Genomic DNA, 25,347 nt, shown 5'->3' on the forward strand with positions numbered 1-25,347 from the left:
CTCGCTGGTAGTGGAGCAATGTGTGTGTTCTTGCGTGACTCCGCCGGGGTACTGTCTAGGCCTGCTGGCAGCGGAGCAACACCAAAGATGAAAAATTATACTCTGAAAATCTTCAACTCGCGAGCTAAACTACCCTTCCCAGATTCGAAACACTGAGATCTAAGATGAACTTTTGATTGTGTTTGACTGAGTTGGAAAAGGGTGAACCATGTATGTCCATGGGGTAAGTGGGGAAACTAAAGTAACCTACACAACGATTCAATACTTCCTGAAATACCAATGCCCTGTGCTAGCAATGAACTGAAACAAAGAAGCTAGAGTTCTATCGTGTGTCGCCAAGTGTTGTAGCGGCTACAACCACCCTCCAAAATTTTGGCCTACACCAATTTCGGAGCCTCCCTTGGAGAGTTTCACTTGATTACTGCACACACTCAGGTTCACTCCATGAGCTCATGTGAGTCTTTACATTTTATTTGCTTGCTTATTGCACTCAAGTCTCTGCATGCTGATGTCTAAGTCATGCTTGTGACCGTGTTCTGGTTATGCTCAAAGTCTTTGCTTCGTATGTGTTTGTTGTGTTCACCATGAAGGCATCTGTCGCACTTACACACAAAGTCATATTCACTGTCACACAAGCGTCATCTCTATCATGAACGATCAATCACGAGTGTCGTGCTTGTTGCTTGCACCCTCGGTCAGTCATGTTGAACATGTGTGTTCGGATGGTTTGGTCGATTCGTCATCAAGTCATGCGAGTGTGTGTCTGTATGATCACCTATCCATCTTTCAACTGTTCACACACTTAGTCAATTTTGCTGAAGTTTTGACGACCAGACTCCTCACTGAAAGCCAGACCATCACCCTACTTTCGACTTGATCAACAGTTAACCAAAACAAAACAGAAGCACCAAGCTAGTTCTTTCAAGTTGTGTTGCCCGCAGGCATTTCAATCAGCACTCATGCTGGCCACCCGGACAGTCGACCGACTTTTCATCTCACAAATTGCGTAGTGCTCATGAGCAGGCCTCTCGCTGCCCATTAGTAAGCTCAGCTCAGAAATTGCGTAAAGATGATCAGCAGGTCGACCTCCCGGCCTTAATGCAATTTTCCTAGCCAGCATCTCCTAGCAGTAGACTGCCTGTTCCCTCCAGAAATTGCACAGTTTCTGCTGCCAGTGACTGAGCAACCAACTGGAATTTCCCTCTGGGAATTATGCATATCTGGCTACCAGTCACCCCAACAGCCAACTGGAAGTTCCTTTTAGGAATTGCACAAGTCTGGCTGCCAGTGACCCAATAGCCAACTGGCAATTCCCTCTAGGAATTGCATAAATCTCGCTGCCAGTGACCACAGCATCCAACTGATAGTTCCCTCTGGGAATTGCGTAGATTTGGTTTCCAGTGACCCCAACAACCAACTGGCAGTTCCCTCTGGGAATTGCATAGATCTGGCTATCAGTCTTCAGGGCAGTTCCCCAGAAAAATTACACAATCCTTGCCTACTGACACCTCATGCAGCTCCACCCATTCCTCTGGAAAATTGCGCAAATTTGGTTGTTCAACCCTTGTTGACTGTTCATTCCAGAAAATGTGCAAAGCATGCTTGCCCTGCCCTCCTGTACCCTGGACTGTCCCTCCTAAAATTTGCGCAATTGTGCCTCCTAGCTGAGCAAGACCTTGCAGACAATCACTGTTGATTCAAATCGTCTGTCTCCATCCCTCAGTGACTCTTGCGCAGTTTTCATTAGCAGTTTCCCAGAGCCATCATCCTGCATCACAGCCCTGTTGCGTCTCCCGGTCACCTGCATCCGAATGATCATGTGTCATGGTAAACTAGGAGGTTTTGGATTTGATGTTGTTTCATCATGAGTGAATGCAGGTACAGGTACATCCACAAACATGTCAAGACGACGAACAAGATGAAAGAAGGGAGCACATACAAATGGATAGGTTCACCAACAGATGAACAAACAAAGCATGTGAAGCGGACGAACGAATGAAGCATGCGAAGCGGACAAACGTGACGAACATGCACCTTCGCGAATAAGTGAGCCTGTCAAGCCTTCCAACATGAAAGCAAGGAACAACATGTTAGAGCTTCATCAGGTGAACCAAGGACCATCAAAGGCTCTATGCACTTCGCCATGGGGAGGTGAAGCTATGATACACCATGAAGATATCCTTCACTTAGCAGCACTATAGCTCAACATGCACTCCAGCAGCAGCACAAATGTACCATCATTGTCTTGTCAAGTCATGTCGAGTCAAGTCATGAGTCATGTTTCCCACATCTCAACTATGGGCTTGTTGTTAATCAATGTGATGTAACGTGGAAGTCCAAGAGACCCACTTGTGAACATAGAGTCATGTAAGTCAGAAAGTCGTGGAATTCAAACAATCATGAAGGTAGTCGAACAACCACAGGGGTCAGTTTCACCCTTGGCTATAAATACCCCCCTCATTTGTACATGAAGGGTATTTTCACCTCAGCTCCTCCCACATAGCCAAGAGAGTCTATAATATTTTCTTTGAGGAGTAATTAGTTGCTCCAACGCCCTACTGACGAGGTTAGTGATGTATGGTGTAGCAATGTGTCTTGGAAATTTTGCTTAATTCAGAAGCCTGTCAACAAGCCAACACATTTTCACACATGTATTGTATTTTTTGTAAGGCTGATCTTTAACACTTGTAATGCATGTTTCTTTAACCATGTGTTCTGCATATGAACTGATTCATTTGTTATAATGCATAATCTATTAATGGAAATGTGTTGTATATGTTGTTAATGCTATCCCATCTGTGTCGACTGCTCTGTCGAACATCAGACAAACCTTTCACATGAACCTTGCTGTAACAACCGTTGCACTCATATCGAACTGATCCATGAGTGATGTACATGTTATCTTACCTTGTATGTTGTGATTGCCGCATCTTAGTGGACTGCTCCATCGGAAGCTGTGTATGTCCTTTGTGTTGTGTGTTCCTAGCCGAGTTGGGACTAATCCCTTTCAACCTACAGCTCAACTTCACCTTTTTCCGCTCACAATGAAATAACCATTGACACATGTACACTTACACTCACCAAGCACACGAACCTCACTTCTCTAAGACAAAGCGAACCACTCTCTTGTGCTGACAAGCAAGAGTTGAGGCAAATCCTTAAGACAATGGAAATCGGGTCATCATACCGGATGGGACCCCCACACCAAATGGAGTGAGGTCTAGTTGGGACTTCATACTGGGGTGATCCCATGAATGCGGTTCTAGCACCATCAACATCTTCTAGAAATCAATGGTAGAATGATCTCAATTTGAGAATAGTGTCTCACCCTATCTGAGCTCTAATATCAAGGATCCCACCTAAGCTCAATAGAAATAACAATACCTTATATACTCTTCCCAAGTCCACCACATGGGGGATTAACTTGTCAGTGAATATCTTATTTTGTTTATTGATAAAGGTGGTTTTAAAATTTTGAAAAATCAAATCAATATATTGTTTCATATTAAGGTGGGGAGATGATGTATAACAATGAACGACAGGGTGTTGTGTTAAGGCACTCCTTATGTGAAGGTTGTTAGTTTGAAACCCCATGGGTAGAAAAAATCCATCCATGTTAAGGGTTGGTGTGGATTGGGCAAAGTGTGATCCTCGAGTGATTTTGATGGCCTCAATGATCTTGGGTCGCGATTTCTTAGTCTAAAGCTAGTCCCCCAAGCCACAAGCAAGCTAGTAAACAAAACAAATATTAAAGGGGGGGATGCATTTTTTAGTTGATGTAAGTTTATAGGTATCCGTTTTCTACCTAAAGGATAGTAAAAATACCCCTAAGTTAAATTGAACCCTTTGCCACATTCTCTTGCATCTTTCCTAATAAAAGTGCCTTTAAATCTGAATGATAACAAAACAAGAATGGATTATGTAGTATATCACTTGCCTAAAGATTACTACAAAGACAAGTTTTATAGATAGATAGATAGATATTTTTTTTTAAATAACCATGAGATCTTAGATATAAGGAACAAAGAGTTACAAATTGATGTGACTCATATTTTTTCATCTATAGAAAGAAATCCATATACATAAATGATAAACCCCGTCTCCAACAAATACATGCAGAAATCCATATACATAAATGATAAACCCCTTCTCCAACACATGCATGTAGAAATCCATATACATAAATGATAAACCCCTTCTCCATCAAATACATGCAGTATAACACAAAGCCCTTGAACCATAGCCTATATTGTATTGGTTTATCTCTATGTTGGGATGTCACTACACTTGATCATTTATCTTGGGCTTATATTTGTGATTTGTGGACTTATAAGAGTTTTGTCCCCTCTAAGTAATAAGGGTAAAAATAAAAAGGGATATTAAAAAAATACTATGAGAAAAAGGGATAACTATAATATATAGTAAAATTAGGTGGCTTTTAAATTGGATAGATGTGTTTTTCAATGTCTAGTGAATGTAGGGGTATATTTCACTAATAAACATGTTATGTTATAGTTTCATTGAGTGAATTTAGTGGTCCACCACTTGTATATCCAACCACATAAAGACCAAATACCTTTGGTATGTTTCTCAAATTTAAGAGAAAATAGTTCATTAGTAGCAAACAACATTTGAAAAAAAGGTATACTATCAATATCATTTGTTTTTTTAATATAATATCTCGAAAAACATATAAAAAATACAACATCATCATTACGCTGTTGAAAGATATATTTAGCATCTTCCCCATCATTAGCTCTTAATCATGGAAAGAAATTGTTTATGAACATAGAGCTTTATTGTTTTGTGTATTGCATATGCATAGCAGTCAATAAGGTTAAATTACTTCTTAAAAGAAAATGTCTATGGGCTTACTAATGCAATTTTTCACAATACCCTATATGCTTCATAAATTGGTGACTTATTAAGTAGGGCCTTAATTGAGGTCACAAAAGTCCAATTATATTTGTTCCAGCGATGCAGATACATAGAAGTGGATTAAGGGCACATCTTTGAACACTGCCTCCAATTCAGTATACCAAAAAAATCAAAAGCACGAGAGGTGTTCTCTTGAACGACCTGGGTTGAGATTCTTTTATTATTAACTCAATGAAATGAGGAGTGGGTTAACGTTCATACTACAGTAATTGGCATCTCTTAAATTCTTTTTAACCATTTTGTGCATTATTTTCTGATTCACTATAATCTCTTATGTGCATTCTTTTCATATTCACTATAACCTTTTATGTGCATTTTTTTCTAATCCATTATGATGTCATCTGTCCAAAAAAATGAGCCCACCAAAAATGTTGGGCAAATCCAAATTCTGCATACAATAGAATTCCAAAAAATTAACATACAACAAAATCATTAGTTATATTTTACTCACTTAAGATATGTTATCGTATCGTGCATGTGCATGAAATGTCTGTATTGTGTATTCCAAAGATATTAAAGTTTCATCAATTATAGTTTTAAGATTTACTTTTAAAATTACAAGGTTAAGAGAACAATAACTATTAAAGTAATTAATTATAAATGAAAAACTCTTAAAAATTAGAGATTTATATTAAATATTATATTTTTTTAAACATAATTTAGAAGATATATAAATTAGAGATTTATATTAAATATTATATTTTTTTAAACATAATTTAGAAGATATATAAAGGATAATTTATCTCACCACCACATTGTACTTGCATTTTGTTATAAAGAATGTCATTATTATAAATTTATTTGATGAAGAAAAAAAATGGAAATATCACTTTTTCATTATCTTTCACATTGAAAATTAAAATCCTAAAAACGTCTTTGTTATAAAATGTGTGAATTATTTTTTAAGAGATATCACTATACATTATCCCCACGTTAACAACCAAAGTCTCTGAACAAGATGGAGTACCATAAAACATAAAGAACCACTAGTCCAATCAATTACCCATAAATTGTAGCTAACCCATTAATTAAATTCCTAGTCTAATATATTAGGAAAAGCATTTTATGTTATGCCGATAATAAAATTAATGAATCGGTGAGTATAATAGTGTATACATCTCTATCAAATGGAAAATGAATAGGAATATCCGGGGAATGGAAGTTCATTAACCACTAGGAATTTAAGTGCACCATAGAATCAAGATAATTGTTTATGGTAGAAATCCAAATAAGAAACCTAATGATAAACAAAATTTGATTATTTTCATGAAATTATTATAAAGAATAAGTTGTGCCTCAACAAATATTTTGATGCATCTTACTAACTAACAATATGTGTGGATGGCTTTGACTCATGGATAATTTTCTACATTTCATGGATAGGTTCAACAACTCCTTTGATTTTCAAATGAATTTGAGTTTCTTTTTCTGGATCCATCACATTGAAAATTTTCTTGCTGGTTTCGAATCATCAAGTATGGTCCTTAAGATGAATCACACTTGATGATTCGAAAAGTCGGAAAGAAAAAATTCAATGTGATGGATCGAGAAAAAAATGCTTTGTCTATTTAAACCCCTCTTTTTTTTGCTACATCCCTTAATCTTCCAAAACTTTAATTTTTTTTTTATTACTCTTGCATCAAACAACATTCTTAAAATATCATCATTAAATTAATTACATTCCATTTCTTAAAACTTTTTAATATTAAATAATAACTTTAAACTTTACCGAAATCTAATTTTATAATAAAAATTAAAATAAAAAATAATTCAAATTAACAATAAAACTACGGCAAAAAATTAACCATAAAAATAAAGTCAAGATTCTAAACCTCTACATTTCACATCTCCTCATAATCATCCTTAAGAAGATTGAAACATGGGGAAATAACAATGATGTTCAAATGTAGTTTCCTTTACACTTCTAAATATGAGGAATAATAAATATCATAATGACTCTAAAAATGTTATGTCACGCCACTTAACTGATTTACAAAGCTATAGTCATGGATGTTGGATATTTAAATGTTTTAAAATCATGTCTTCTATGAAATTAAGAGATAATTAACATTGACATATTGGTCAATATAACGTTGATGTGTTGGCTAATAATGAAGTTGATTTGGAAAACAAAGTAATAAAAATATAGTACGTTATTGAAGTTAATGTTTTTACAGTTTTATAATTTTATTCTTTTTTTTCTAGCCGAACTAAATTTAGGCCAAGGTTAGTATCAATATTAGATGGAAGAATATCTTGCTATTGCCAGGATTGTGTGAGGCTCAATAAAATTTACATGCACTTTGGGATAATTTAAGGTGGCTACTCTCACTTTTATCTTCCTAAGATTTGAACCAATAACTTACTCATGAATTACCTAAAATTTAGTTCTCTTAACATTGCAATTAACAATAAACATTGAATAAACAAATCTATAAATTATACTTTCTCAAAAAGTATCCTAATGATGTCTCTCTACCTATAACATATAGTACACATTCACCTTATACTCCTCCACCTCTTTCTATGTCGGTTTGGGTGAGGTTGCAATTAGACTAGAAAGATTGTCATTATCAGGTGTTGTCCTTAAAGGAAAGTTGACACTACTTAATCAACAGGCATTTAGTAGATCATCATCTCCAAGTGCATATGCAGGCAGTCCTTTGCATCAAATGAACAAAATGATAGTCTTCACGTCATGGTGCAAGAAATATCCATCAATGGAGTTGAGAGTCCTTTACAATATCTCATTAATCAACTTAAGAAGGGAAAAGGTATTGATCTTTTTCTCCTGCAAGAATTAATCCAACAAATTGAAAATGCCCATTAGATGGAGAATATGACAGAAGAACATCTATATGAAATGGTTGGTGGTGAAACTCTTCAATATCAAGCCACATCTTTTGGGATTATGAGACATAACAAGGCCTTAATCAAGTCTAGGAGCAGGCTAAGGGATGCTTTACTCTCAAAAGATAAGCCAAAATTGACAGTGCCTCTGTTGCGTCTTATAGCTCAGCATGGATCAATTGTTGTCACCAAGGCTAATGCATCACATATAAAGATGGTTAGCAAACAGTTTGATAGGTTCCATGGCACATTGCTTCAATATGTGGAGTTTTTAATTAGTGCAGTTATACCTATTTCAGCATATGCTCCATTGATACCTTCATCAGATGATCTCGCACATAAGTACCACCTTGATCCAGAGGATTTCCAGGCCTTCCTCCCTTGTACTGTGAATCACCGTAGACTAATGCTAGCAAGGGATATTTTTGAGCATGTTATTGTTCTTAATGTAAAAACTGAAGATCAAGATGAATTTAAGAAGGATTACTTATAGCTAAAGTCATATTACACAGATACAAGGGATCTTATTCTACCATCTTCTCAGGAATATCTGATCCTGGGACTCAATTTACTTTGTCTTTTGGTGCAAAAAAGAATTACAAAATTTCACACAGCGTTGGAGCTCCTTTCACCCGAGGCACTTGAGAATCCATGCATTAAGCATGTTGTGGAATTACAGCAATCATTCATGGAAGATTCCTATAATCGTGTTATCATTTCTAAGCAGGCAGTTTCACATAAAACTTATGTTTAGTTTATGGACCTTCTTGCAAAAACCTGTCAGAGACAGAATTATAGGCTATAGTGAGAAGGAAAATGATTATTTGTCACCACAGGATGCTAAGCAAATCTTGATGTTCTCCACAAATTTGGAATTAGAGGAATATGTATTTGAGGAGCATCCAGAGTGGGAGATAAGGAATGGCTATGTGTATTTCCAAAAAGCGAAAGAATTTTCTCCAACATCAAAGGAAAACCTGCTAGATGTTGTAACAACTGGTTTTCCATCCAGTGGAAATCTCAGCTCATATTTTGGAACTAACAATGAGGTTCCATGCTCTATCAAATTCCAAAACACTACAAATACAGTTAGCGAAAGAGGATTGGTCAGATGGCTCAAATTTGGTCAAAAATTATAGTGGAAGAGGAGGAAAAAAAAGGTAGTTGTGGCCGGAAGACTTCAGGTAGAAGGGCATGAGTCAAGGCGTAACGACTTGGAAACAACACCCTCCGCAGTTTGGTGAACACCATCGAAGGTTTACAGGCATGCTAGAGGTGATAATCTGTAGACGAATTGCAATACTTGAACTCCTCCGACCTCATGGAGAGAACAGGATTATGTTTTATTTCCACAGATGGATATATGTTTTATGGTCTTCAATAGGATATGGAATCATCCAAGACAACATTGATTGCTCAATGTCTTTCTTCTAGCTGACCATTTTCTTTCTACTTTAACATTGACTAATTTCCATCTATATAGTGAAAAAACCAGTTTAAATAACACAAATTAAAATTTCACCTTAAATTTTTCCACCAAATTCTAACACAGGAAAGTCAAAAAAACTCATTAAACACAACTCCACTATGTAGTCCCACTACCCATAATCTCTAGCGAACAACGCTGACTCATCACATTACTTGTGTCGCAGCATCAACCAAACAAATTCTTGTGCCACAGCACAAGATGACCGATCAACGAGAAAGTGAACTGCTTTGAATTCCTCATGTAATAGGGCTGCATTCTAAAGGGATCCAGGTTCTTAATATTAAACCTTTTAATTTCTTGCCATATGAACATGATGCAGCCGTTATAGGAGACTGTGGTATACCAATGCTGCTACTGGGGATACCATTGTCAAGTTCCGATTTGACATTAAGATTGGGAATACCAAGTTACATGGCACCTGACTAATGGGGGGGCAGATGTTAGAGATCCAGTTCCATATGAAACAGATTGTTGGGGATTTGGAAGTAGCATCATAGAAATGCTCACAGGAGTCATCCCTTGGTATGGGAAATCGACAGTTCAATTTTTATAATGCATTTGTTCTTAGGCATGAAAAGCCAAAAATTCCAAGGGGATTGCCTCATGTTGCTGTGAGTGTCATAAAAGGATGCTTTGAATATGATTTCTGAAATCGCCACTCATTTGTAAATATGCTCTTTACATTTCAAAACCCTAATGCGATTTTTGGAGATAGTGGTTGGGTTTGTGTTTGTGTTGGAGACAAGACTGAAGCAAATGATGCTTTGAAATGAAATTCATTGTTTTTAAGGATCAACTTGAAGTTGGGGATTAATTGCGGTCAAGAAAAGTTCCAACTTTAATTAAGTCTAAGAATATGAGTGTTGTGGGTGGAACATTAGTGGAAATAGATATTAATATTAATATTAATATATATATGCACTTATGAGGTTATTATTAATATTAATATATATATATGTACTTATGAGGTTACATGGCTTGCAGACTTTTTAAGGATACATGCTTCTAATTTAGAGAGAGTGTCTCTAAGCTTTGTTGTTGGAGATTGGGTTTAGCTGCATGGGTCAAGTACATGTTTAAATTATGGGTGTGGGTATTTCACATTCAATTAGTCATGATGAGAAAGTTGAAGTGGCTTTTCAAGGGAGTGAGATAGTTTGGACAAGAAATTGTCCTGAACTCCAAATGACTAAATTTTTCACAGTTGGACAACTTGTGAGGATAAAATCTGGTATTGTGCCCTCACAAGAGAAATGCAAGGGACACATTTTAGTAGTTTCATTTAAGGAGGCTTCGACCACTACAATATAGTGACAAGCTAGAAACATTTTTGGGATTCAACATGAGCATGTTTTTTCAAAAGAGTATGCAATATTCTACAACAACAACTTGATGAAATTTCCATTAATCTTGCACATAGTGGAAAAGTTGGAGTTGGAGCTTTGAACTTGCTTTCCAAGCGTCATACCTTCTCCTTATCTCCTTATATAGTCAATCGTTGCTTAGATTACCAAAAAATGAACTGACTAGGAGGGATGAGTATTGGGCCGAGAATCAAGAAGTCATGGCTTTCACTGAGAGTCATTGCCAAGACAGAGACAAAGACCTTGATTTAAGTGCTTGTAAACATCTTTATTTTAATGCAATGTTCAATGGAGTGATTGAGGCTGCAACTGTAGGAAGATTGAGGGAGTTGCGTGTTGGCATTATGACACAGGTTTGGCACTATGACACAGGTGTTGTCCTTGATGGCAACTCACTCAGATGACAGATCACAATTCAAGGTTTTAGAATAAAAGAAAAAGAGATATACGCAGGTTCCACTTCACCAAGGCACGTATACACACGGGATCACCGATCAAAAGGCGCGTATGCATATGCACGCACTTTCATGCAAGGAAAAGCGCGTACATGTGGGAAAACTTGTTTTTAGTCCATGGTATCTAGTCCCTGGTATTTGGACCTATGGTTTTTGGACCATGGTATTCCGTCTGAAGTGTTGAACCTAGGTATTGGGTCCCAAGTATTGGTTCTAAGTGGTTTTAGACCATGGTTTTGAGTAAGGCCTAAGACTATAAAAGGGGAAGGAGATCATTAGGCAAAGGCATTCACTCAAGTATTGAATATCTTATGAAGAGCAAGATCTAGAATACTGGATATTGGGTTATAGTGCATAGCTGGATCTGAACCAAGGAGGAACCTTAGCGCTAAAAGAAGGATAAGTTCTATTGATGGGTTAAGATCTCAAGGCTTGAATAGTAGTATCTTTGTGTGATTTTATTTGGCGCATGACTTGATCTATAAATCTGATAATCTAGGTATAACTGATGTCTGAATATTTGAAAAGGGAAATTTGTCTTTTATAGATCTGTAAGCAGGTTCGACACAACAAAGGCGCGTATACACGTTGGTTCTTCATCTTGAAGTAGCGTACATCTCATAAAATATGTTTTAGTTACTTCTGTTTATTGTTGCAATATTCTGGGTTCAGGATTGGTGTCTGGTTACTGTTACTGTATTATGGTTACAGCAGTGATAGAAGTGATTGATTGATTCAGTTTTGGTTGGTGCAAAGGGGATTGGTTGATGCAGATACATTTGATGTTTGATTAATGTTATTTATGGATCCAGTCTGAAAATTTATGAAACGTGGTCCCTAGAAGAAAAGAGAAGGTTGTAGCCTTCTGTAGGTCAGCACCTACGTACTAGTACATCAACTAGTACAAGAGCTAAGGGGGTTGTAGTTCCCTTCCAGGAGAAGCTGAAGAACAAGAGAAGGTTGTAGCCTTCTGCAGGTAGAAGCCTGCGTACTGGTATAAGACTGCACCAATACAGAAATATTGTAAAAAGAATTTTCACCTTATATCTTGTGTTCATGTGTGTGATGATCTGTTCTGTTTTACTGCACCTGTTTATTGTTCTTATGGTTAATGAAGTTTTGATGCATTGATTAAAGATCAACATTTAATGGATTAATTGAATCATAAGTTTACTGATATATGCTGGTTGCTTTAGACACAGTTGCGTATATACGCGGGTTCCCATAACTGAAGTAGCGTATATATATCTATGAAAATGAAAATTGTTTGATTTAATAATACTGATTCACCCCCCCTCTCAGTATTATTTCCAACAATTGGTATCGGAGTAGGTCCTTCAGAAGAAGCTTGATTGCTTGAAGGAAGATCTATCATCATGAGCAACTATGAAAAAGAGGCATCCATTAGGCCACCAATCTTTGATGGGAGCAACTTCGTCTATTGGAAGGTAAGAACCACAGCCTATCTTCAATCTCTTGGTGCAGAAGTTTGGGATATAGTGGAAGGAGGATACACATTTCCATCAGCAACTCCTACAGATACAGCTGGTAAAAAGTAGTATGAAACAAATGCAAAGGCTGTCAATACTCTATTGGGAGTCTATCTCAATCAGAATTCGTCAAGGTTATGCAGCTCAAAACCACCAAGGAAATATGGGAGAAGATCATCCTAAGCTATGAAGGAGACGTTCAGGTAAAACGTGCAAAACTACAATCTCTCATAATTCAATATGAAACTCTCAGAATGCACAATGATGAAAGTCTGGCTAATTATTTCTTACGAATAGACGAGATTGTTAATCTTATGAAAAATTTGGGTGAAGAAATAAAAGAAGTTACTTTAGTTGAAAAGGTTCTAAGATCCTTGTCTTCTAAGTTTGAATCAAAAGTTTCTGCCATAGAAGAAAAGCAGAATCTTCAGAGTATTACGATGTCACAGCTGCACGGAATCCTAACTGCTTTCGAAATGAGAAAAATGGGGCCATCAGACATGAGAGAATCCGCATTCAAAGGAGAATACAATGAGTCAAGGCATACGTCAGAAGGAGAGGAAGAATCAAACTTCGTCAAGAACCTTCAATGGGGTTCTGGAAGATTCAGAGGTAAGCTACCTTTCAAATGCTTTGCTTGTGGAAAAGTTGGTCACTGTGCAGCCAAATGTCCTCATAAAGATAAGCTTGATAAAGGTAAGGAACCAGTTAAATGGAACAGAAAACAGAACGTAAATAAGAAGAGTTATTATACACATGAAGACAACGATGGACTTTCAAATAGTGATGAAGATGAACATGGTAATGATTATAGACTTTTGATGGCTTTTGAAGATGATGATTTCTTGGATGCTATAGATGAAGATGATCTCTATGAAGAAATTTCTAAACTTCAAATCTGTTTAGAAGAAAAGAATATGATCATAGATACTCTGACATTCCAACTTGCTGAAACGGAAAAACACAATGAAAAGTTAAAATGTGAAATTGTGGAACTTAGAAAAGATATTGAGAAAACAAAAGCTCTTAATCTTAGATTTGCTAAAGGATTTGAAACTTTAGATGAGATTATCAAAGTGCAGCGTTCTCCTCTAATCAAGACAGGTCTTGGATATATTGAAGAAGCATCTCAAGCACAGAAGCCATCCATCTCCAAAAGTTATCTTGATGCAGCAAGGAGAAGTGAACAGGTTGACAATTGTCAACAAAGGCATAAAGCAAATCACCAGGTAAATCAAGGTCAATCTACTTCAAGGATGAACAGAAGCTAGAACCAACCGCAGGTAAATCATTCTCAATTTGCCTCAAGAATGAATGTCAATGGAAACTACAATCACCTGGACGGTAGATTTGATAATCGCAGGAATTTCTTTAATGGCCAATGCTTTTCATGTCATAACTTTGGACACAAAGCTGCACAATGTGTTGCCTACAAGACCATCATGACTCGAGAAGCACGAAATCAAAAGAGCATGACTGGGATCATGAAGAGGACCTACAATAAATTTTCTGCTCTTGAAAATGAAATAGAATGCTCTATTTGTAACAACTTCGGTCATGAAGATTCTGAATGTAGGAGTAAGTTTTGGCAAACATCTCAGAAGGAGCAACCTTCATTGGGTCCCAAAACTTGGAGAAAGAAAGAACCACAACCAGAAAGATGTGGTATAGCCTTATGTGTGGAAGGACAGGAAAATTAGTGGTACATCGACAGTGGATGTTCGAAACATATGACAGGTGATAAAGAAAAACTTCAGTCATATAGTGCCTTAGAAAAGGAAAGGAAGGTCTCATTCGGAAATGACGCACCTGCATTCATAAAAGGTAAAGGTTATGTTCTTTTGAAAGAAAAAGTCAAAGTTGGAAATGTTTTATATGTTGATGGCTTAAAGCATAATCTATTGAGTGTTATCCAAATGTGTGATCAAGGAAATGAGGTAATATTTCGATCAAATGGATGTATTGTTCGTGAGCTTGATACAGGAGAAATAGTGATCAAAGGCATAAGAACTCAAAATAATTTATACATACTCAAGGGAGGAAAACAACAATTCTATCTAAGAAAGAATGATGAACAATGGCTATGGCATAGAAGATTGGGGCATCTAAGCTTCTCGCAGATAAGGAAAGCATGCAAATATCAGGCGGTTCGTGATCTCCTTGACATCAGAATTCCAGACAATACAATATGCAAATCATGTCAATTTGGTAAGCAAACCAGAACTAATTTCCCTGAGAAGGAAGGATAAACTAGTAAGCCACTTGAACTTGTCAATATTGATTTATGTGGTCCATCGAGGAAAAAGTCACTTTGAGGAGAAGAATACTTTATATTGTTCATTTACTACTTTTCCAGGATGTGTTGGATAGGACTTCTGAAGCATAAAGACGAATCTTTCGAAAAGTTCAAAGCTTTCAAAGCCTTGGTTGAAAATGAATAAGATCGTATAATCAAATGCCTCAGGTCTAATCGAGGAGGGGAATTTACCTCGGATGAATTTTTCGACTTTTGTGAAGAACATGGAATAAGAAGGGAATTCTCTACTGCAAGGACCCCTCAGCAAAATGGAGTAGTGGAAAGGATGAATAGAATGGTTCAACAAATGGCTCGTGCTATGCTTGATGAATCTAGAACTCCTGCAACCTTCTGGGGTGAAGCTGCATTTGCTGTCATTACTATTCTCAACAAAACAAACGTTCGGGTAAACAACACTCAAACTCCTCATGAACTTTGGTATGGTAAGACTCCTACGGTAAAATACTTCAAGGTTTTTGGAAGCAAATGTTACATCAAAAGGACTAATGAAAATCTTGGCAAGTTTGAACCTAGAGCAGATGAAGGCATTCTCCTTGGTTACTCTTCCCGAAGTAAAGGATATAAGTGTTACAATAAAAGACTTGGAAAAATTGTTGAAAGTATTGATGTGGTGGTTGATGAAGAAGGCAACAATTCAAAACAGATAAAAACTGAAGATTTTGAAGACGAAGAGGACTATCCTTCAACATCAGACCAGACTAATGTTGAAGAAGAAATGTATGAGGCACCAGAAGAACAGATAAGAATAGAAGAAAAGACTCCATCCAGGTATGTTCAGAAGAACCATCCAGAGACTCAAATTTTGGGGCAGAAAGAGGCAGGTGTTCAAACAAGAAGAACTATAACAGAAGCTTCAAGCTATCTAGCATTACTCTCCTCCGCTGAACCACGAAATGTAAGTGAAGCATGCAAAGATGAATGCTGGGTCAAGGCCATGAATGAAGAACTTGAGCAGATTGAAAAGAATAACACTTGGGAATTGGTTCCTAGACCTAATGATAAGAATGTCATAGGGACCAAATGGATATTCAAAAACAAGCTAAACGAAAATGGAGATGTTATTAGAAACAAGGCTAGAATTATTTGTAAAGGGTATGCTCAACAAGAAGGTATAGACTTTGAAGAAAATTTTGCATCGGTTGCTAGACTTGAAGCCATAAGAATGTTCCTTGCTCTTTCTATCTTTTAGAAGTTCAAAGTATATCAAATGGATGTGAAATCTGCCTTTTTAAATGGAGACTTAGAAGAAGAAGTGTATATTGAGCAACTAGATGGATTCATCCTTGGAAATGATCCAAAACTTGTATGCAAACTTAAGAAGGCACTCTATGGTCTTAAACAGGCTCCAAGGGCTTGGTATTATCGTCTAGACAAATACCTCCATCAACAAGGTTTTTCAAAAGGATCGGCAAATAGCAATCTATATATGAAAATTGATAATGATAAATTGCTAATACTTGTTGTGTATGTTGATGATATCATCTTTGGTAGCAATGAAGAAGCCATGAGTAAAAACTTTGCTTTGGTGATGCAGAAAGAATTTGAAATGTCCCTGCTTGGTGAGCTGACATATTTTCTTGGTTTACAAGTCCAACAAAATAAAGACGGTATCTTTCTATCACAAACCAAGTACCTCAAGCAGATCTTGAAGAAATATGGCATGGAAGATTCGAAACCAGTATGTACCCCTATGGTAACAGGATGCAAGCTCCGCGCAAATGATGATTCAGCAGTAGTACATCAACCAACCTATAGATCCATGATTGGTAATCTGCCTTATCTGATAGGTACCCGACCAGACATCATGCATGTAGTGGGAATAGTTGGAAGATTCCAGGCAAATCCAAAAGAAGCACACCTTCAGGCGGTTAAAAGGATTTTCAAATATCTACAAGGAACAAAAAATTATGGCTTATGGTATCCTAGAGATACAAATCTCACACTTCATGCATACACAGATGCAGATTGGGCAGGAAGCGTGGATGACAGAAAAAACACTAGTGGTGGTGCATTCTTTATGGGTTCCAGATTAGTATCTTGGTTCAGCAAGAAACAAAGTTCAATTGCATTATCTACAGCTGAAGTAGAATATGTGGCTACTGCATCTTGCTGCACACAACTCCTTTGGATGATGCAAATTTTGCAAGACTTTCAAATCATTTGTACTCCACCTATCTCCATTTTATGTGATAATACAAGTGCAATCAGTATTTCAAATAATCTAGTCATGCATTCAAAGACCAAGCACATACCTATCAAATATCATTTTCTCCGGGAACAAGTGCTTGAACAAAAGGTCAAATTGGAGTATGTTCCCTCCAAGGAACAGGTTGCTGATATATTCACCAAACCACTACCTAGGGAGACATTTGAATACCTCAGATAGAAGCTGGGAGTAGTGGATGCATCATTTTGCTGTTGAAACTTATCTGTTTCAGAGAAAAGTGGTTGTACGTGAGTTTCATGAGGAGCATCCGCGTACATATGCCAGTTTCTGTGGATACAGTCGCATATATGTTGATTTGAAGAAAAACAGTGGGCCAGACTTAGGATGAAAAGAGTCTGACATGGGTCTGACAGAGACCATCTGGCACAGGTTCAGGGGGAGCATATACTTCTAATAATGCATTGTTGGCATTATCTTAGAAGATCTTGGTTCAATTTCACAGTTGTTTGGTTTCAGGTGGAACAGGTGTTGAGGGAGAACATGGTTGTTGGTTTGAATGATGATTGACAGATGCTGCTGATGATAGTTGTTGATGACTATCATAGTCTTGTTTTAGATATTTCATCCATATATTTTTTATTATCAAGGTCATGTAACAACCTATTTTGGTTTCCCCACTATGCCTGGGATGGATGATGTAATGTTCTTGTTTTATCATGTGTAAACTTTTGGTGTATCCCCACTTGGTTGGGTGGATGAGTCAATATTGGTATATACCCACTTGGTTGGGAGATGGATGTATGTATGAGTCCTTGGTGATAAGAAGGTCATTTATAATGTATAGAGTCATGTATTTCTTGTAGAACATCTTTTTACAGCCCTTGCCTACAGTCAGAGGGAGCATGCACAGCACAGGAGAGCAGAGATTTCAGCATGTACTCAAGGGGAGCATAACCCTTTGCCCTTGATGACAAAGGGGGAGAGTTACTTGGGGTTGCCATTAAGTCCAAAGGGGGAGATTGTTGGCATTATGACACAGGTTTGGAACTATGACACAGGTGTTGTCCTTGATGGCAACTCACTCAGATGATAGATCACAGTTCAGGCTCTCAGAATAAAAGAAAAAGAGATATATGCAGGTTCCACTTAACCAAGGTGCGTATACACGCAGGATCACCGATCAAAAGGTGCGTATACGTATGCATGCACTTTCATGCAAGGAAAAGCGCATACATGTGGGAAAACTTGTTTTTAGTCCATGGTATCTAGTCCCTGGTATTTGGACCTATGGTTTTTGGACCATGGTATTCTGTCCGAAGTGTTGAACCTCGGTATTAGGTCCCAAGTATTGGTTCTAAGTGGTTTTATACCATGGTTTTGAGTAAGGCCTAAGACTATAAAAGGGGAAGGAGATCATTAGGCAAAGGCATTCACTCAAGTATTGAATATCTTATGAAGAGTAAGATCTAGAATACTGGTCATTGGGTTATGGTGCATAGCTAGATCTGAACCAAGGAGGAACCTGAGCGCTAGAAGAAGGATAAGTTCTATTGATGGGTCAAGATCTCAAGGCTTGAATAGTAGTATCTTTGTGTGATTTTATTTGGCACATGAATTGATCTATAAATCTAATAATATGGGTATAACTGATGTCTGAATATTTGAAAAGGGAAATTTGTCTTTTATAGATCTGTACGCAGGTTCGACACAGCAAAGGCGCGTATACACGCTGGTTCAATAATTCAAAACAGCGTATACACTAGTTTGCCTTAATACAGAAGCGTATGCATGCAGGTTCTTCATCTTGAAGTAGCGTACGTCTCATAAAATATGTTTTAGCTACTTCTGTTTATTGTTGCAGTATTTTGGGTTCAGGATTGGTGTCTAGTTACTGTTACTGTATTCTGGTTACAACATTCAGAGAAGTGATTGATTGATTCAGTTTTGGTTGGTGCAAAGGGGATTGGTTGATGTAGATACATTTGATGTTTGATTGATGTTGTTTATGGATCCGATCTAAAAATTTATGAAACGTGGTCCCTGGAAGAAAAGAGAAGGTTGTAGCCTTCTGTAGGTCAGCACCTACGTACTAGTACATCAGCTAGTACAAGAGCTAATGGGGTTGTAGCTCCCTTCCAGGAGAAGCTAGAGAACGAGAGAAGGTTGTAGCCTTCTGCAGGTAGAAGCCTGTGTACTAGTATAAGACTGCACCAATACAGAAATATTGTAAAAATAAGTTTCTTATTAAAAGGAGATAGAGACGAATTGCAGCAAGTGGTTTTCACCCACATTGGGTTTCCACCTTATATCTTGTGTTCGTGTGTGTGATGATCTGTTCTGTTTTACTGCACCTATTTACTGTTCTTATGGTTAATGAAGTTCTGATGCACTAATTAAATATCAACATTTAATGGATTAACTTAATCATAAGTTCACTGATATACGCTGGTTGCTTTAGACACAGTTGCGTATATACGCGGGTTCCCATAACTGAAGTGGCGTATATATATCTATGAAAATGAAAATTGTTTAATTTAATAATACTGATTCACCCCCCCTCTCAGTATTATTTCCAACATTGCGTGCAGAGGGTGATTGTTTGTTTGATGTTAAAGGATCGAGGCTACAATTAAGAAGGAAGTTAAAGCCTTATAAACATGTCTTTGCAAAAACTCCCTTGTTTAGCATTTAAAATTACTGTGATAACATGATCACAAATTAAAGCAAGAATATTTGTTCTTTTGCCAAAGGACTTCACAACAATGGCTAGCCATTTTGTACAACAGTTTGGCAAGATATTGCAAGGTAGTTTTACATGGTTACCCATAGTGTACGGAGCTATATAATGTACTCAACATGTCAGCTACTATGTGGGGGTGAGGATGGTGATCAATGATCAATATACTCAACAACCCAATGAAATGGAAAGCAAATGGACATCCATTACAGTAGGTCGATGGAAAAATCCTTGTTTAGAATCTCATACAATCTTTTATGATTTTGCAACAACAACAGAACCAACAACAGTCATCTAAGAATCTCGAACAACAATCTTTGTTTCTCCTCATAATTTCTTTTTGTCTTCTTGTAAATATTTTTTGTTGCTATTATAAAAATAGTAAATGCTAAAAGTCATTTAGGAGTAAATAAGAATATCAAAAGTCAATCATGAGGAAATTGTCATGGGAAGGTGAAGAGTCACCACCCATTTGTATAAATATATACTCATGCCTCTAAGGGAGGGTTTTTTAGCACTTGAGTCTTTTAACATTGAGATAGCTATTAGCACTTAGGTATTTAGGAGCACTCATACTCTTGGAAATTTTAGATTGAGTTGTGGAGAGGCGAGGTGCTTATTTTGGGAGACGATATGAGCATCCTAGCTTCCACTATTGGATTGTAATGGACCTATGATACATGTACTTGAAATGACAACATTATCAATGAGAAGCGCTTCACTCTTGGCATAGATTCTCATGCACTTTCATGGTGGTTGTAATGGTTATTCGGTACTTGTAATTATGTGTGCATGTTCGTTTTCACATGAGTTATAGGTTGATCAACTAATTTGTGGCTTATTGCTCATATGTTTTTTGAATCTTTGCTCTTTCATTCCATGTCTTACACTAGTTATTAGTTGTGAACTAATTTGCAATTAGTTTCTAGTACTCTCTTAGTCTTGTATGTCTTGGATGGTTTTACCTAACTAACTCCCCTTGAGATATACTTGTTCTTACTATTATGTTGTTATACTCTTATACTTTGTATTTCAGGTTTATCGTTTGTGATCTAATTCGTCCTCACTCTTAGAGTATTTCACACTCACCTCACATTAACATCTCTTCATTCAAGACCCAAGACAAAAGACACAAACATGGTGGAAGTTGGGCCTACATACTAGACGAGACTCCTATCCCAAACGGTGTGAGGTATAATTGGGACTTCACACCGAGGAGATCCCCTACCGTTGGTAGTGCATTTTTCCCCCATCAAATAGAGGAGGGCCAAATTACAAGCCGACCGTATGGATCCCATATCTTAAAATTATGTTTTAAATGACTCCTTCCCCCTAGAGTAGATATCGCAATCCCCATCAAGATAGTTAATCTCTTGTCAAAAAACAAGTTTGATGGCGATGGTGAAATATTTGTATTTGAACATATTCTTCAATTTTTTTTTATTTTTTTTAACTAAAACGGTTGTGAATTTTATTTATATGTTAAAAACAATGAGGGACTTTGCCGAGGCAGCCCTGCATACATGGCTGTAATCCTACTTTTGTTGCCTTTGGAAAGAGACAGTTTCACAAATTATGATAAAGACTTTCGCCATTTACATTTAAGATCCCTTTCATGAGAGTGCTGCCTAAGTTCGCCATGCGATCTGCTTCCTTGTTGGAAATTATGAGAATATGATAAAATTTGTATGAATCAAAACTCTGTAGGACCATCTTCAGTCTGTCCATTACTTTGTTGAGCCCAACATTGTTGAAATATTCCTCACTGATTAGTTTTTTGATTAAAATTTCTGAGTCTCCAAAAACTTGAATATCTTTGGCTCTTTTCTCTTTGGCAATGTGGCAGGCCTTAAGCAGCCCCAGAATCTCCGCTTGATTGTTTGTTTTCTCGCCAAGGCCCCAGGCAAAAGAAACAGTGGAGAGCCCTTCCGTGAAGTAGATGATCCCACCAGCGCCTGCAGCTCCAGGATTCCCTTTGGACGCTCCGTCAAAGAAAATAGTAGTTAGATTTTGTGCCCTCCACCAGCTTTGAAAGATGTCATTAGTCTCTCTTTTTCTCCAATCCGGGTTTGCTTTCAGGGGTGATATTCTATACTTTCAGGGATGCGGTTCCAGGGCAAGCCACCTCTTTTCTTCCGGCCTGAGCAGGGGGTCTTCCTTGAAATATTGCTGCTGAGCCGCTTCCAATAGAAGGGCCTTAGCTTTTGCAGCAACTTGAGACGGGGAGTGCTGCACATCTTTGAATACCTGCTAATTTCTAGTTAACCACAGTTGCCAGCATACAAATTTGGGCAGCGCTATCCAGATCCTGTGCCAAAAGGACTTGGGAGGGATGCTTTTGGGGTAGCTAGCACTCCATGTCGCAAATAGATCCAATACAGAGGTTTGCTGAGGGAGAGAGATCTGGAATTCATGGAGAAGAAGCCCCCATACCTCCTTGGCAAAGGTGCAATCTAGAAACAAGTGCTGGGCAGTTTCTAAATGACATCTGCAGAGAGCACATCTATGAGGCCCTTCAAACTTCCTTTTTGTCAGATTGTCCCCTGTAAATAACTGGTTGTGTACCAAGGTCCAAAAGAAAAAAATTATTTTTGGAAGAGCTAATGGCTCCCAAACCTGCTTCCAGAAGGCGGGAGTATGGTGGTTGTTCCTGTGTCCCTGAAGAGTCCTATATCCCTCTGCTGAGGTGTATACTCCAGACTTTCCCCATCCCCATCTATCCTTTTTGAATCTGCTGACTGGGGTGGCATCTTCGAGCAGGTTCTCGAGCTGAATCAATTGGTCTCTTAGGCGCTCTGGGACTCCATGGAAGTCCCATCTTATCCATTCTCCACGGTTGTCCCAGCTTGCCAGATCATAAACTCTATTTACTCCTGCTCGTTCCAGCCAATTTCTGAGCTCAGTGATATCCTCCCTTTCCGCCAATGGTTCTTTTCCCATAATTCGATCTTTCCATAAGTGTGTGGACTTGCCATTTCCGGGAATTCTGTACATGTGTTTTTTGAAGAACTCACTGCTCTTACAACAGAGCCTCCATACCTACGAACAGGACGTTGTAGACTGTAGTTGCATTTTGCTTAGCGCTTCTTTATCTGTGTATTTTGAGTGTAAAGTTATGCTGATTGGATGGGAGGGATCGCTGATTATTTTCCACAACAGTTTGCCGCCCAGCGATTTGTTGACTAGGGAGGGGTCCCGAATTTGAAGTCTGCCCTCTTCAATTGGCCTCTTAACCGTGTCCCAATTAACTAAATGCAACTTTTTATCGTTACCTTTCCCGCCTTGCCATAGGAAATTCCTGAGAAGGGTAGCAATCTGACCCGTGACATGTTTGGGGGAAAGGAGAAACGCTGCCTGATAAATTGGCAAAGCTGACAACTACAATTTTATTAGAATGGATTTGCCGCCTTTTGTTAACCAATATCCTCCCCAGGCAGCGATTTTGGATTTGATTTTGCTGATTATATGAGTCCATAGAGACCTCTTGTTCACCCTTGAGGAAATGGGAAGACCAAGATATCTGAAGCTGTCCCATTTGGCTTGACCTTTGAACCCGAGGATCCTCGAAATATTGATGATCTCTTGTTGTTCAGTGTTCCAACTATAGATTTCACTTTTGCTCTCGTTGATAAGAGCACCAGTCACCCTGCAGTAACTTTTCAGCACATTGTCGAAGGCTTTCGCTATTCTGGTGGAAACGCCTCCAAGGAGCAGAGAATCGTCCGCGAAGAGGGCATGGTTTAGAGAAGTTGCTACATTAGAAGGTTTGAGCCCCGGGAGGGAGCCAGCGGTTTTTTCAGCTGCTAGCTTTCTACTGAGAGAGTCGGCCATGAGGATATACAGGAAGGGAGAGAGAGGGCATCCCTGCCTGATACCTCTCTAAGCTTGGAAGAAGTTGGTTGGACGACCATTGATGAGAGGGGCAATCCACGGGGATTCTATGCATGCTTTAATGAGCTGGACAAAATGCTGAGAGAAACCAAAAGAAAGTAGGACTTTGCATAGGAACAAACGATTCACTCTATCGAATGCATTCGCCATATCAAGTTTGATCAACATACCTTTCTCTCCCCGCTGTTTTCTTGAATGGATGGTCTCCTGAACTTGAATGACATTGTCCATAATATATCTGCCTTCCACGAATCCACCTTGAGTGCTGGAAATCAACTTTTTGAGCAGAGGCTTGAGTCGATTTGCTAGGAGCTTGGCTATGATTTTGTAAGAAGCATTACACAGCGAGATAGGCCTGAATCTTGCAAAGGTATCTAGATTGGTTTCCTTGGGGATTAAGGCTAGATAGGTGGAGTTGATGCCACCTCCTATCTTAGCTTTTCTCATAAAACCTCTGATCATTTTGAGGAGATTAGTTTTGATAACTTCCCAACATGATTGATAAAAATGGATTGTGAATCCGTCAGGCCCAGGGGCCTTATCGGCTTCCATTGACCAGATAACTTGGATAACCTCCTCATTTGTGATTGGTCTGCATAGGGCTGTGTTTTCTTCTGCATTAACAAGTTGGGGAATATTAGATAGAAAGTCATAGACTTCCTCTTCATCGCCTTGGATTCCTTTGTTGTATAGATTCCTGAAGTGTGCTTCAGCAGCACCTTTCACCTGATCGAATCCTTTGCAGACATGTCCCTCCAAGGTTTTAATTTCCGCTATATGGTTCCAGGACAGTCTAGCTCTGTATTGTCTGTGGAAGTAGGAAGTGTTCCAGTCCCCTGCCTTTAACTAGAAACTTCTGGACTTTAATCTCCAGTATTCTTCTTCAGTTTGGAAGGCCTGGTAGGTGGATTGTTGCGCTTTGACTTCCTCATCCAGACGTTCTGTTGTAATATCTTTATTCTCCATTTCCGTTTGCATTGAGTGCAACCTCTGTACTGCCTCTTTTCTTTGGTTGGTTGGATTGGGGTCTGGCTTTTTTATCCACTCCTTCAACACATATTTCGTAGCCTTCAATTTCTATTCCCAGATGTAGCTAGGGGAACCTGTGATGGGTTTGACCCATGCAACTTTCACTGTCTCAATAAAACCCGGTTTCTCGATCCAAAGAGGGCTGAATCGGAAGGGAATAGGGCCCAGATCTTCTTCATCTACCAATAGAAGCTGTATTGGCTTATGATCCGAAGTCAATTTGGGCAGGATTTTTGTGTTGACGATCTTTTTGTTCAACAACAGGCCGCTTTGGACCAAAAATATGTCCAACCGGGCGGAGATTTGTTCCGACCCAACACGATTATTCGACCATGTATACAACCCATGGATTGGAGGGAAGTCTAAGAGATCCCAGCTCTGAACAAGCTCCTCCACCGTGGCTAGCATGGGGTCTCTGGTACTAGAGCCTCCCCTCTTCTCCTTTGGCTTCAGAACTATATTTAAATCTCCTGCTATGATAATATTATTTGGGGAATGCTGTTCTAGATAAGATGATAGAGAGTACCAGCATTCTCTTTTTTCTGCATAATTTACCAGAACATACAAATTGAAAAGAGAGACAGTCAACTTACTAACTTTGTGCGTCAATTCAATGTATA

General features: G+C 38.2%; 1 protein-coding gene and 1 pseudogene across 1 annotated transcript; one reads left to right on the forward strand and one right to left on the reverse strand.

Annotated features, from left to right (window-relative positions):
* The first annotated feature begins 7,777 nt into the window (after window positions 1-7,777).
* LOC149153457 (26S proteasome non-ATPase regulatory subunit 8 homolog A pseudogene) lies at window positions 7,778-21,814 on the forward strand (annotated as a pseudogene).
* A 1,371-nt stretch (window positions 21,815-23,185) lies between these two features.
* On the reverse strand, window positions 23,186-23,638 carry LOC149153458 (uncharacterized). Its single transcript, XM_089443824.1, has one exon. The coding sequence runs from the start codon at window positions 23,636-23,638 to the stop codon at window positions 23,186-23,188; it is 453 nt and encodes a 150-aa protein (XP_089299950.1).
* Between the last annotated feature and the right edge of the window lie 1,709 nt (window positions 23,639-25,347).

Source organism: Pinus tabuliformis, chromosome 9 (assembly GCF_031772625.1).
Source record: "Pinus tabuliformis cultivar Carrire ecotype Pingquan chromosome 9, CPIR1, whole genome shotgun sequence".
In the NCBI taxonomy this organism is placed as follows: Eukaryota; Viridiplantae; Streptophyta; class Pinopsida; order Pinales; family Pinaceae; genus Pinus; species Pinus tabuliformis.